Below are 14085 nucleotides of genomic sequence, written 5' to 3' on the forward strand. Positions count from 1 at the left end.
TTGTATGTGAAACGTTAAATATTTTATTTTTAAGCTTCGCCCAACGCTTGCGCGTAGATAGGATTAGCCTTTTGCCGGAATGTGACTTACATACGTACATCGTCGAATAGACACGGTCTATGGCTTGGCTGTATGAAATAAAATTACCGTTATTATGGTAGTCACGAATCTATACGGTTGTATAGACGCTATTCGCTGTACTTAACGAATCCGAAATTTATGCCGCGCCCCGAATTCCATCCCTTTCGTTCACCGCAATTAGCCGTATTAAACATGTACGCGGCGTACACGCACCGTTGCGATGGTCTTTTGACGAACAAGGCAAAGGGGAGGAAGCTCAGCAGGGGTAGCTCGCCGGTGTACAGAACACTGTCGGGGTTCTGTACGGGCGCGGAGGACCTTCAAGATCCGAATGAAATTATCGGCCGAACGGGGGTTTTTTTTTTCGGGGTGAGGAAAGTAAAAGAAAAGAGGCGACCAAAAAAAGCAGAGGAAAGAAAAGGGAACTCCGCCGAAGAAGGCGGCGGTTGCCGCGTGTTGTACGTGAACGCAATAATAAAAACTTTTTCTCTTCGTCTTTTTTTAAGGGGAAAAAATGTCTTTCCCTCTCTCTCTCTCTATATATATATATATATGTTATAAAAACGATTGGACGTGAGATCGGCTACTGCTGCTGCTGCTGCTGCTGTTCCCTCGCCGGAACGGACGGACATTGATTGCATAATTTTTTTATCTCCTTCGTCTACTATACAACGTCCAGGATATACGAGTGTGCTGCTAAGGGGGTAGTGCGCGTACCTTAGCAACTGGAAAAACACAACCCCCCCCCCCCCCACTGACGAACCCGCGGCGAACCGATTGACTTCATCTCGATGCCGATTGAAACCGTTAAACATATTATATCATAAAGCCGGAGGTTTGTGTTAAACTAGGTCTTTCGTAGAGACCGGAAGAGAATGGCAGAAAATAAGTTTAAAATATATAGTTTAAAAAACCAATACGAGAATTTGAATTATGGAACTGTCCAAGATATGTTACCAATTTCAAAATTAAACTACAGTTCATATTTTATTTTATTGATCAGTCCGGCTGGGTTGGGTCAACTGATTGTTCAATCTAACCTAACCTCGCCTTAGACTATCAAGCGGATCAAGCTATTTCGCCCTTTTTAAGGAGTAAAGTATAGGCATTTTTGAAAACATCTAATTTTATAACGACAACTTTATCTGTATTCTCTCGTCGGACTGTTTTTTATTATTAATCAATTATATTTCACAAATTATATTTTAGTTCTGAGTTTGTTTTTACTCTTTTAAGTGCTTGTGTTTTCAAGGTAAAATTTAAGTTTTCCAAAAAAACCGACGGGAGAGCCTATAGTTTTTATAAGTTCTTCTCTTTTTAAGGCCCCTGGATACCGACCCTTTTTAAGGAGTTTTGTATAGGCAATATTTAAGAAAAAAGTGGTTTTATTAAATTTCGACCATGTTAATTAATTAACCGGTTAATTTATATGAGCTTCATGGTATTATTTTTAATTTAAATAATTTTGTCTATGAGTAAAAGCCATTTTAGTTAATGTAATAGTACATTTTTAGTCCATCGCACAGGCTGAACCAGTAATCCGATAAGTAATCTGAAAACAGATTTGAATTCGTCATGAAGTTTACTTGAGATCGGTCAGCGTACTTTTTTGATATCTTATTTCTGTTACGCATAAAACACGTTTGAACATTTTATAAAAATTTTAATTTTAAAATCAAATTTGGAAAGGGTTAAAATTAAAAATTGAAAAAAGTGCTCCGACCGATCTCAAGTAAAATTCATGACAAATTCATATCTGTTTTTAGATTGCTTATCGGATCAATGGTTCACCCTGTGCGGTGGACAAAAAATGATGTGTTTTGGCTGAAAAAAAACGGTCGGTATCCAGGGGGGCCTTAACGATATCAAAATTTGTTGAATTCGTACGGTTGTACGATATTTCGGTAGTGTCGGGTCTTGGGTATTTTTTTTTTTTTTGTGGGGGGGGGGGGGCAAAACATACCTCGCCCTGCTATTCCGGTGTTGAGTTTAGCGGTGAATTTAAAACGACCCGACCAAAATGAGATCGTGGCAGACTGCAGGGCCATCGGGTGACGAGCGCGCTGGTAAATTACATGCAAACACGAGAGATAAATCTCAATTTGTGTCGGACCGCAATCCCCGGGTCTTATAATATTCGCGCTGCAAGTCTTTCGTCGCCGTACTCGGGGGACACGTCACGTCCCGGTGGTTTACGCCGTTGAATATGCACATTTCGCATGTACAATGTGTGTGTGTGTGTACATATTAAACAAATCCCGACTTAGCCGAAAGCGAAAAAAAAATTCCCCGGCGCATCGCATACCACGGCTCAAACGTCGTTTACTGTCCATACCCTCTCTCTCTCTCTCTATCTCAGGATTTCCTCGGACAATACCTCACCCGTTGTGGGCTCGTGGAGGAAGAGGAACCGCTAAGCAGTCGTATATAAAACAAATTATGTTGGATATAGGAAAAGAATCGTATGGAGAATTTGAAGAAGTCGTTTTGGATAGAGAAGAATAGATGGTGGCCTCTAGGGGAAAATAAGTTTTGTTTCCAATCCCATGGCTTACTTTATATTCATATATCAACATTATAATCTGCACATCTGAGAAATTTTACTCCTTAAATACTTCATAACATTTTTGTGTACACATTACAATATGGACTACTATCAGAATTTCATAGGAACTAAATTAAACTTAGGAAAGCAAACTATTACACGTCATATTTTTTACTAAATAAAAAGAACACATAAAACCTTGTTTTGGTAAGAATTTGTTGAGTTCATAAAGTATAAATTTTGTTATTTATTTATTAAACTAATAAATACCTGTAAGAATACTAAAAATATTTTTTAAGAAGTTATTACATTTTTTTATTAGTTTTTTCAATAAAAAGAGTAGAGAAACATTATATTATCATACTTTTGTTCGTTTACAACGGTTTTTTAAGTATCAACCACAACGGCAAGTATTGGATCAAAGGAATCAATTGAGCGGTTAAAACTTATGTGAACAAAAAGGTTTTACTAATAGTACTCAATTTCGATGAAATCCGTTTTCTGAATTGACAAGACGTTTTGAATTACTGTCATTCAACATTATAATGGAATTCCAAACAAAAGACCATTTGAAAAGAAATGAGTCCTTAAAAATCGTATAACGCAATTCCAGATGTTTTATAATAGAAAACACACAAATAAAAAAAAGTCATATCATTTATTTTACTTAAAACTTTAGCTTTAATTGGCGATGTTGAACTTGTTTCGTCTCTCCGTTTTTATTTCATTACAAGATGGTATTATAAGATATACCAGACTGCACTACTCAAACAATTAAACGAATAAAAAGACAGTTCTAAAACGCATACATACGTTTTTTTTTTACAAGTCACTTTTTTCTTATTAAAAATTAATAAGAACATAATATTCTAAGAATCTATTCAGGTCAGCATCCAAGCTAAAATTGAATAATCTAGATATCTTACACGAATCATTCGGCAAAGATTGTCGTGTAATAATGATATCAAATAAACATTCTTTTGCGTTCAAGTAGATCAGCTGTGTCTAATTTTTTTATTTGTGACACAAAACATGGGGTACAAAATATAATTGATGAGAAATTAATTAAGATAATATTATGATTCCTTTGACAATAATTAATTGTTATTTTGTGTTGGTAATGAAACAGAAACCACAGTGCTAGCATAATTTGTTCAATGGCAATTTGTTTATTCGTTAAAACATGGCCTAAAAGAGATAATTATCATTTTAATGACAAAAGGCATGCAAATTAAAAGTCACATAATTAATATCGAAACTTAAGTTGAACAGTTGGCAAATTAGAACATCAAGAATTTATTCAAATTATTTCAGAACCTCCAAGAAAGGAAATTGGAAAGAGAATTAAATCGTCCAGCGAAAAACTTGGATAGGAATTAGTCGGGCCATTATCTTCCATGACTGAGATAAAAAATATACACTACACTGTTTACTTCATTAATCAGTACATTTATTTGCAATATAAAACAATTACTATCGAAGCTATCACAACGGTTATTTAAACGGTAGTCTGTTAGTCTGACAATTGATTTTGTGACAAAACCGATGATTTCTTTTGTATTTTTTTATTACGATGTTTTTTTTTTTTGAAATCCTACAAAAGTTCGAGAAAAACACCCCAAAAGTTTACATAATATTTTTCAACTTAAAATTACAACATGCTATAGCTTTTAAGAAACAAAATTTTCCAATTTCTTTCAAACTTTTATGCCATGTTCTTAATCCGGTAAGCTCCGTCCCAGACCTTATTGTGCTGGTTTTTTTCTTTGCAAAGCCGCCATATTATAGCAGGTAATCCAATTTGAAAATACCATCGAAAATTGAACCCTGGACGCTGCACCGCCGTACTGTGCGTATGAAATACATAGTGCAATCAAATATAGCGTTCGATAATTCGATTGTATTGGTTTTTAATCCGTCAAACCTTTCAGACGTAGCGTACAACAATCTATTATAATATATATCATGGACAATCAAATCATTTTAAACGTAATATTTGTGTAAGTTTAGTGTACCCCTCGAGATTAGAAAAACCGTACGAGCACAATATAACACAATAAAAACGACCCCTCCGAACGGCGGCCACGGTCTAGACGATTTGTCTCAATCAGATTCTCCGGCGTACCCTCCTGTTTGGCATTTCCAGATTATCTAAGTCTTTTATGCGTCAGCCAGTGCTCGTGGGTTTCTTACGAATAATCCAAATCCAACACCAAAGCGAGCGCAATCGTTTCAATATGAATATCGCAGTAGACACTGACTTAAGTAGCCCCAATCGCGTGCAGTCGGCCTAGGAAATGGTTTCCTGGGGTATGGGTGGCTGAATGGCCTTAGAAAAAAAATTAGAAGTATAATACTATAACAACTCAAGTCATAAAAATGTTTCCTTGGCAAATTAACTTAACCGTTTTAAATTGTTCACCTATTGTTTAGTACAATGTATTAACAAAATCGTTGACAACATTTTATAAACACTAAACGGTTTTTGCTATATCAGAAGAGGTGTGTTAAACTTCTTTAAACTCTTATACTTACAAAAGTACTTCAAATATAACAAACAGAGTGCTTAATTTAATTTATAGTTAAAGTGTTCGATCTTCAAACTTAAAACAATTTTAACCTAACATTTTTAACATTCTAAAGTATTTTTAAATACTTTTACTAAGTATTTTATAATTATTATGATTTGGATTTACAAAATATAATCAATCCCAAGATAATACAATCAACGAGGTATACTGTTCTTCAAATGCTTTATAACTAAGAGGTTCCCAAGAGCTTAAGTATAAATTATATAATTGAATAATAATATAAAAACGCGAATTAAAGTAAAAATTGGGTATCATTAACGTTAACCTCTATGTCATTTAAATTTTGTATCTTTAAAATGGGTTAAAACAAATTCGATTCCATTCGTCAAGTTTAACTTTCCAAGAAGTTATGCAATGGAAAACGTACCTAGTTATAGTTTTCTTGTTTACAACTATATACAATATATTTAACAACAAATGCGTCAAAGATTGTAATTTTGCTATACTTAAAAATTACAATGAAAATTATTACTGGAAAAGGTTAGTGTTCTAGTGAGGCTTGTTTGTGTCTTTTAATATTATTCTCGAATTAAACTGAAAGCTTGCCTTATAAAATATCAGTCCGGTTTGGGAAAATGTTGTTAGCTTTCAAAAATATAGAAGAAGGATATACGTATTCTAAATAGTGTAATATTATTTTTATCTAAGTACACTATACAACCCAGTTTAATTCCAGTTAGAACTCTTAATGCTAATACAACTCAAACAGTGCTTTATTTAAACTGGACGTAGACCAGAAACTGATTCCAGGCATACTTATGGACTGTGTTAAAAAATTTACCCTACCAAACTTAAATGTATAAGTAGAAAAAACCATACTATTAATTAGATTTATCCAAATACTAATTTCAACCTAATTCTTTTAAATGGTTTCGCCTCTTGCCTATCAGTAAATCGGCCGTTATTGATTTAACTCAGAATTTGATCTGACAACGAATTTATTGTTTTTTTTTTTTATAATTCTAGTGAAGGCTAACAAATTATTACCTGTTCTACAACTTTAAACTTAAACATTGTGTCTGAAAGCAAAGCGAGCCTTGGTAATTTTTGGACAAATTGAATTGGTGTACAGCATGACCTATTATGAAAAATGAAAAATTCAAACCTTAATAGTACATTGTACCGAGTTGTTAATGTTGAATTGACCGTTTTCGACCCAAGGTACACAAATTATACCGGCGTTTAACATATTTCACACAAATAATCTGACCGTCCTATAAATTAGCAATGCCCAACACCTATTATAAAATTAATCAGTTTACGGTACACGGGTATACCTAAACGAATCCTGCAGCATATTTACTATGCTGTCGACTTAGCAATTTTAGCGAGGCCGGTCTTCGTTAGGTACGAAACTGACCACAACACCGCTTTCGGTCCTTTTACAATGAATAAATGATTTTTACCAATTCGGTGAATTTCCGCAGCGACCCGGAAACGTCCGTCGACAGCATGGTCTACTATTAGGAATTTCCCCAGAGCTTTTATCTGCATTTTTTTTTTTTTTTGATAATATTTCAACAACTAATCAAAAATAATTGAATTTTCTTTTATTTACACTGTTTCAGGCTGCTCCTACTGCCTATCTGACCGGAATACCCGGAGCAAGCGCTCAAGTAGCCAATACATATGCACCGTACTTTAGCGCCGCTGGACCGATGATGGGACCAACCACAATCATAACTTCGGACCCGAACAATCCGCTGGCAATGGCCGTACAACAGACAATGGTCACACCGCAGAAAATGCCTCGCAACGATCGCTTGGACGTAAGTACACCATTATTGTACCTGCTTGTCGTACGCAAAGATTACAGTAATTGGTATTTGGCCATTGTGGCACATCAATCATATAAACGCTGCGTTACAAAGTCACCGTCAGTTGGTCACAATGTGCTTTTGGGCTTCCAGAGAAAAGTTAAAAAAGAACCTGGCCAACGCTCCTTGCTCATTACTCTCTCAGATATCAAAGGCACGTGCTGCGTTTCTGCAATACGATCGAGACTTACGGTAATAAAGACACCGGCATTGTTCACATTGTTCGGGTCGAAATCCGAGCCAGAGTGCGGATTGCACCGGCATCTTATTGTCGTTGTCTCCGCGCGGTTTTCTGAAGGATTGCGGGCTGCAGACAATGGCCGCGCCCGTAAGGGCGTGGAGCCAATTTAAGTTTGAAAACTCCGGGTAGACAAAGATCATTTCTAATAATATTTCGCCGAAAACTTTGCCGGTCCCGGGGGGAGGCGCACAGTAATTTGATAAACCTAATTCTAATCTTTAATATTTGCGAGAAATCCGATTTCCAGCGTCGATTCCGTGTCTCAAGTATGCGTTTATAGGGTTGTATAGGTATACCGGGCAGGCGGACAAGGGCACAGTGGTCGGATGCGGACCCGGTTAATAACGAAAATTACTCTGCGCCGTGTCGCCGTCATGACGTTAATAGAAATTCCCCATTAACCGTATTAACTGATCCGCGCCGAATAACTTACACGCCGTATTATTGCCGCCCTCGTCACGCCACCTGCGGTTTGGATTAGCGCATTAAATTCGCCAATGCCCGTGCTCGCTCTAATAGCTTCCACGTTATCTCCTTCGATCCGATATTATTCTATTCCAGTGCACTCCGCAGGATTGGTCGGCAACGGTTGTCTATAACGCGTGCGGCATAACCAATAGGGTTAAGCTCGAACTTGGATAATGAAAACCACCACCGGCAGAGTTCTGTTGCGTCGTTAGCTAGACGAAATTGCCTTAATCAATTATCCGGGTAGATAATCTAGAGATTGAAAAAAAAAAACGACTATCCATGATCAATTGTCATTACCATAATTATGAAAAGTTGGCGCGATGAGACTTACGTTGGTTTAGTTCTTAGGTATAGACATAACAAAATAACTCTATCATTTTTACCGGTTTTAAAACCTATAGGAAAAACATTATCTATTTTTTATGATAGAATTTGTACAGGATGAATTGGGTTTTCTTTATCTAGTCTTTAGACAGAGAAAATATGTGTCATCAATGCTTTGATCTAGGTACAATCTATTAATGAATCATCTGTTATCTTATGTAGATAGTTAAAAAATATTCGTTGCATAAAGACACTGAAAAATGTAATTCTGGAAAATTACAAAATGCATAATATTTTTTTTTAAATACAAATTCCATTTCCATTGTTTGATCGAGGTTTGCAAATACACACGCCGTTTTGGAAATTTTAATTATTATATTAATTTCTCAAGTGGTACACCATCACGTCCGAGAGGAAGCAAAACGTCAAGAGGGAGGAACCCGTTTTTGAACAGTCGAAGGTGATCTTTATTGTTATTCAATGACTTTGGGGCGATTTTTTTCAATCCCAAACGTCGCCAACTGCTTGTGATAATTAAAAAACAATCAATATAAATGATAATATATTTTATTTACTCGGTTTTCCGACCTTTTGTCTTCGGTTGTCTGTCTACCACCGGCATCATTAAGCACGTAGGTACTCCAATCGGTTGCTCTCCGTGACTTTCAATCGTCATACGCTGTCAGTTTGTAATTAAAAAAAAATATATATATATACCTATATTTGAATAATAATTATTATGTAAAACAAATATACTAATGGCGATGATGATAATGAAAATATTCAAAACGACAAACTCACAGAATGATTTTCACAATTATTCATACATGATACGGAATACATTAGTATAATATTTTGTAACTCCAGGTTGCCATTTTGTTTTTTGTGTTTTTTAAACAAAAACCAACAATGTGTAACCGCTGTGAGATTGTTTCGTTTGCCGGGCGAATTTAAATAATTATTCCAAAAAATAAAACTCTTAGCCTTTTTTAAAGGGATTTCGACGGAAGTTAGTCAGGTATTCTGAGGCGGTCGAGGGCGGTCGACTATAATACACTATTATTTTCCTTCAATTAAGAGGCTGCGACCAAAATTGCATTTCGCTTAACCGATTGTACTTTTTTGTGCCGTTTTCCTCTCATTCGAAAAGCAAAACAAATGGAAAAAGTTAACAAAAGATAACCGTTGCCCTTAAGCGGAAATGGACTTATATAACGCCAACGAAACATATTTCATAAACAAAAGTGTATCAAATATCGATAAAACCGATTAACTTTGATAAAATACAATGTTTTCCAGCAATCGATAATAATATTTTTTTTATAATTATACAATATCGTATATCATCAACAATATATCAAACGAATGCTTATAAACATTATCTTTCATCGTATTAGGGTATTAAAATACGGTTAAAAATTGGCCAACAAAAACACGGGTTTTGACGGTTTACAATTTGGTAAGTTTATACATTTTTTAAACAGGAATTACTTTACTTGCGAATTTAGAAATATTATTTGGGCTTTGTTGTGTTTATGAATTGATAAAAATAAAATGTTTTACCAAGTAACCTTTTGCTAACGGTTCTTGAATTCGGTGCTGTACTTTTGTTGTGCATCATCACAACAAAAGTACAATTGAAGTTTCCTTTTTTGCGTTTATTAACCGACTTCAAGTACTATATCCAAAACGAAAAATAATTAATTTCCACCGTCACCGACCGGATTAGCGTTTGCGATCTGTAAACATTCCAATAGAGGCTGACAGTCGTTAAGGGGGCAAAAATGAGAGATTTATAACAATGTGTGTGTGTGTTACGGGTCGCCGGTCAACAACCCAACTCAAACCGCATTAAAAGTCTCATATTATTTTGGTTTTCCTCCGAATCGACTACACGCGTGCTTTGTGGGGCCCATCGCCCCTCGCGGCCTTCCCCTATTAGCTGTTACACTCGCCTGTATTCTCACCGGTAATCCCATTAAGACACAGGGACCTTAACGTTTGCCATTATTTTTCCTACACTAGCAACAATTGTGCAATTAATCGTCCCCCAAGTCCCCGGACCTCCGAACCCGCGCCCGAACGTCTTAAGACCGGTAATCCGCGACATGGTCCCCTTCTGATTGTTTTACATGCGTTGCACAGAGCGAGAGCACGGTTCTTCTTGTCATTATGTATGCACGTATGTTGGTTGTGTGTTTCAACATTTCGTTGTCATCCTTTTTGGCGAATCGATCCGGCACGACACAAAGGGAATAAGTAATGCGATACTGTTACATCCCGTTGGCCGATTGCATTACGGGCGCAGCTATACCTACCGCGTTAACGCTTTTAGCAACGCCAAAAGTGTCTCTTGTGAAATAAAAAAATCACAAAGTAGCGACCCAGTCCGAACGTATGGCCGCCGAAGCGTCGTACTGTTATTATGGCCCGGTCAAAGGATATTCCAATGGCGACGTTCGACCTTTTGATGTTTGCCCATTAGCATACGTCCGACCGAGAAACAAGTCGGGCAGAAACACATGCAAGAGTTACCTCTACTTACGGTATAGGTACCGCCGAAAATCCTCTGTCGGGTCCCAGCTTTTAAGAATCCAAAAGTTCCAAAAAAAATACACACACACCACGTGACACATGTCATGAAAATGTTATTACTTTTCGGTGGATGGCTTTTCAAACAAAAATATTATGCTAAACCCGTAAAGGACCGATAAATAATTCCCCTTGAGGGATTCGGATCTATATAAATTTGGGCTTGCCACTTTGAAATACGCAGCGGTGTAGAGTGTAGGCAAAAATGTCTGGGAAGGAAAAAATATAGTAGAAAAAAAACCCAATAAAATTGAATTTAAACTTAAAATACGTTTTTATGTACTTAGCGCATAAATTACATAAATTAATAATAATATAAACATTTAAAATATTCAAATAACAATTAGGAGCAATGACAAAAAGTAAAAATGTCTTTTTTCTAGCTTATAATGTTATAATTTGATATCCTTAATATTACTGTTTCCTTGGTAAAAGTAATATAAATTTAGAATTATCATTCCTAATGTAATAATTTAAATTACATACGCATATTTATTTTAACACTGACAAAATGTATTATAAATCAAACAAAAATTAAAAAATCGAAGCTAAAATAATCAAATCAAACTATTAATATTTCATAATTGTATCAATTGACATCAGTCATACATACATATTATATAAAAAAACATGAGAAGTTATTTACCAATACCTATATTTTGTTAATAAAATAATTTTTTGGCATTTTTTTTTTTTACAATAACAGTTTAAACGGTAGATTAGATGTCAAAGCATCCGACCGACTATCGTGAGGCCATTGAATGAAAATATATTATGTAATATCTGATTTATTGTTTGTAACTACCTATTATTAGAGCTTCTTATTTCACGTGTATTCGAACTTTTGAATAGTTCGTGTTTAAGTTCATATAGTTCGTGTATTCGTGTTTTCGTGTATTCGTGTATATGTACATTCGTGTTTTCGTATATTCGTGTTTTCGTGTATTCGTGTATTTGTACATTCGTATATTCGTGTTTTCGTATATTAGTGGTTAGTATATTCGTGTAATTGTATATTTGTAACTTAATCGCCATTAACTTATTATTGTTTTATAAATTCCGAGTACACTTATTTAATATAGAATTGATTATATATGTAGGTTGTCTTTGATTTAGCCTTATTAAATACATATGTATTATGTATATATTTTTTTTATAATTTACAGGGTCTTATTTTTTAACTAATTTTTTTGAATAAAGTGTGAGTCTATAAAAATTAAACTGTAAATAATACTTATATTATATAACATAATTTAATCATTCAATATCATTTTAATTTCAGTAAAAAAACCTGAGTAAATAATTACAAAATTCCAGCTTTTATGTCATATATAATATAATGTTTATCATAAATAACAAATTATATAATTTTGATTATACTTCATTAATATCAAATATGAACTTAATAAACAATAACGTTACCTACAAAAAGTCATAGAAAAAAAAATACAAATATAATTTTCACTACTAAATAAACAATTTATAATATAATAATTGTGACAAGAATAACTCAAAATATTAATAAGTGATATAATTAAGATTTGAATCTACAATTATCGTCTTAATCCTCTAAATAAACCAAATTCATTACAAATTTGCATTCCCTGACAGAAATATTTGAATGTAATAATGGGTGACAAAAATTATTTACACAATAAAAAAACATTTTTCCTAAAATAAAGACAAATTTATAAATTGTTATAAAATGCAAAATTCAACGATTGCAAGAAAATATGAATATAAAAACAAATTTACAAAAACTATGAAAGCTTTATTATTATTAAACATTAATGGTTCATTTATAATACATTATATTTTATTTTACATTTTATGAAGCTATCTTTGGGGGGGGGGGGATTTTGGGGTCGAATCTCTCCCTGAATATGTTTTCTGTAAAAACAGGTTTTTTTAATCATCCTAAAAGTATAACATATATTTTTGAAGACATCTGCAATAGTTTGGTCCCTAGGTACTTACAATTTTGTTTTATCGATAACTAGTCTTAAATAATATCTTGATAATAAAAATTATTATTGATAAAAAGTGTACATGAAAGGTGCCCCTTTTGGCAATATAATTATTAACTCTGTACTCTTTTAAAAAACACCCTTAACCCCTCTAAATGAGAAGTAAATTTTAACATAGGCATTACATTTGAATTTTGCAACCCTGAAAATGTATAAGTTAATTTACTATGAAGTATTTCAAAGTAAAATTAGAAAGATATTAATTTTTACCGATTTTTTTTACTTATATTCTAGACTTGTGTGTGCTATGGCGTAACCATGTGAACAATTCACTATATTCGTACATTCGTTATTCGAATACCCGTTTTCACGAATACCCGAACATTCGTTAGTCGAATACCCGTTTTCACGAAAATTCGTACGTGTTCGCTTTCACGTACTTGACTGAGACCTCTACCTATTATACTAAAAAAACTCTTCCAAAATCATTACAAGCGTTACATGATACTCCAATATCTGTGAATAATAGATAATATTATAATAACGGATTTGGTTTAATCTGTATTAGGATTTTACATTTTGTACATAATCGTATGAGATCATCATTTTAAAAAAAAATTCTTCTTTTAGATCCCAAAATTTAGGAAGAAAAACTATGTACAACACTTTTATTAGTGCTTTGGTCTAATGTGCCTTAAGTGTCGAAAAATACAATTTTAAAATGTAATGATAACGATAATTTTATAGTTTTCAAAAACTTTTTATTGTATTTTTATACGTTACTTGTATAATTGAATAATTTGTATTTTACTACCGTGTTATACAATAGGTAATTATTACTTAGAACAGTGACGTTATGATCCTATTTTACTGTTACTAAGTTAACGCTGAATAATGATTATGACTTTTAACAACATGACCTTAACCCGGTTCTATTATAACGTTTAAGTAAACAATGAAATTGAGTTTAACATCGACTTATGTTTTTCAGATGGATATGAAAGCCGTTGGAACACTTTATTACGACAACTTTGTAAGTACACTTTTAATTGATAAAATTAGAAAAATGTGTGTTGTATTATGCGTGTGGTAATTGTATAATAGCAAAAAAAAATATATTCTTCGTCCAATTTCAATTTTGGGGCGAACGACCGTAGACTGTTGTTGGTTTTGGATCTTTGACTTTTATCAAGGAAAGTCTTGAGAAAATGTTTTCTCGTGTTTGATCTCCTCCGCTGAATCGGCAACGCCACGGGGGTTTTTCCAGTGATTTGTTGCCCGTTGGGGGGGAAGTGTTTTTTCTTTTTTCAAGCTTATGACCCTCGTTTAACGCTCCGTCGACGACACAATATCATATCGTCGGCTGATTATGTGTATAGACATTTTTATTATTTTTTTGCACACCCAACTTTGTTGCTTTACCGCAAGCGCCTTGCTGTTTGATAATTAGTTACTC

At 34.1% G+C, this 14085-nt stretch overlaps 1 protein-coding gene across 3 annotated transcripts in view; it reads left to right on the forward strand.

Moving 5' to 3' along the window:
- The window catches only part of LOC126836647 (protein muscleblind), a 151909-nt gene that overhangs the window by 119925 nt on the left and 17899 nt on the right, over positions 1-14085 (forward strand). For all 3 annotated transcript variants that reach the window (XM_050570232.1, XM_050570230.1, XM_050570231.1), the window contains exons 6-7: positions 6786-6986; positions 13621-13662. In XM_050570232.1, the coding sequence (XP_050426189.1) occupies positions 6786-6986; positions 13621-13662 (243 nt within the window). The remainder of the gene's footprint in view (positions 1-6785; positions 6987-13620; positions 13663-14085) is intronic.

Source organism: Adelges cooleyi, unplaced genomic scaffold (assembly GCF_023614345.1).
Source record: "Adelges cooleyi isolate 19-005CV unplaced genomic scaffold, UGA_ACOO_1.1 ACOO_flye_CR_arks_rails_tigmint_CR_PRNA_247, whole genome shotgun sequence".
Classification (NCBI taxonomy): Eukaryota; Metazoa; Arthropoda; class Insecta; order Hemiptera; family Adelgidae; genus Adelges; species Adelges cooleyi.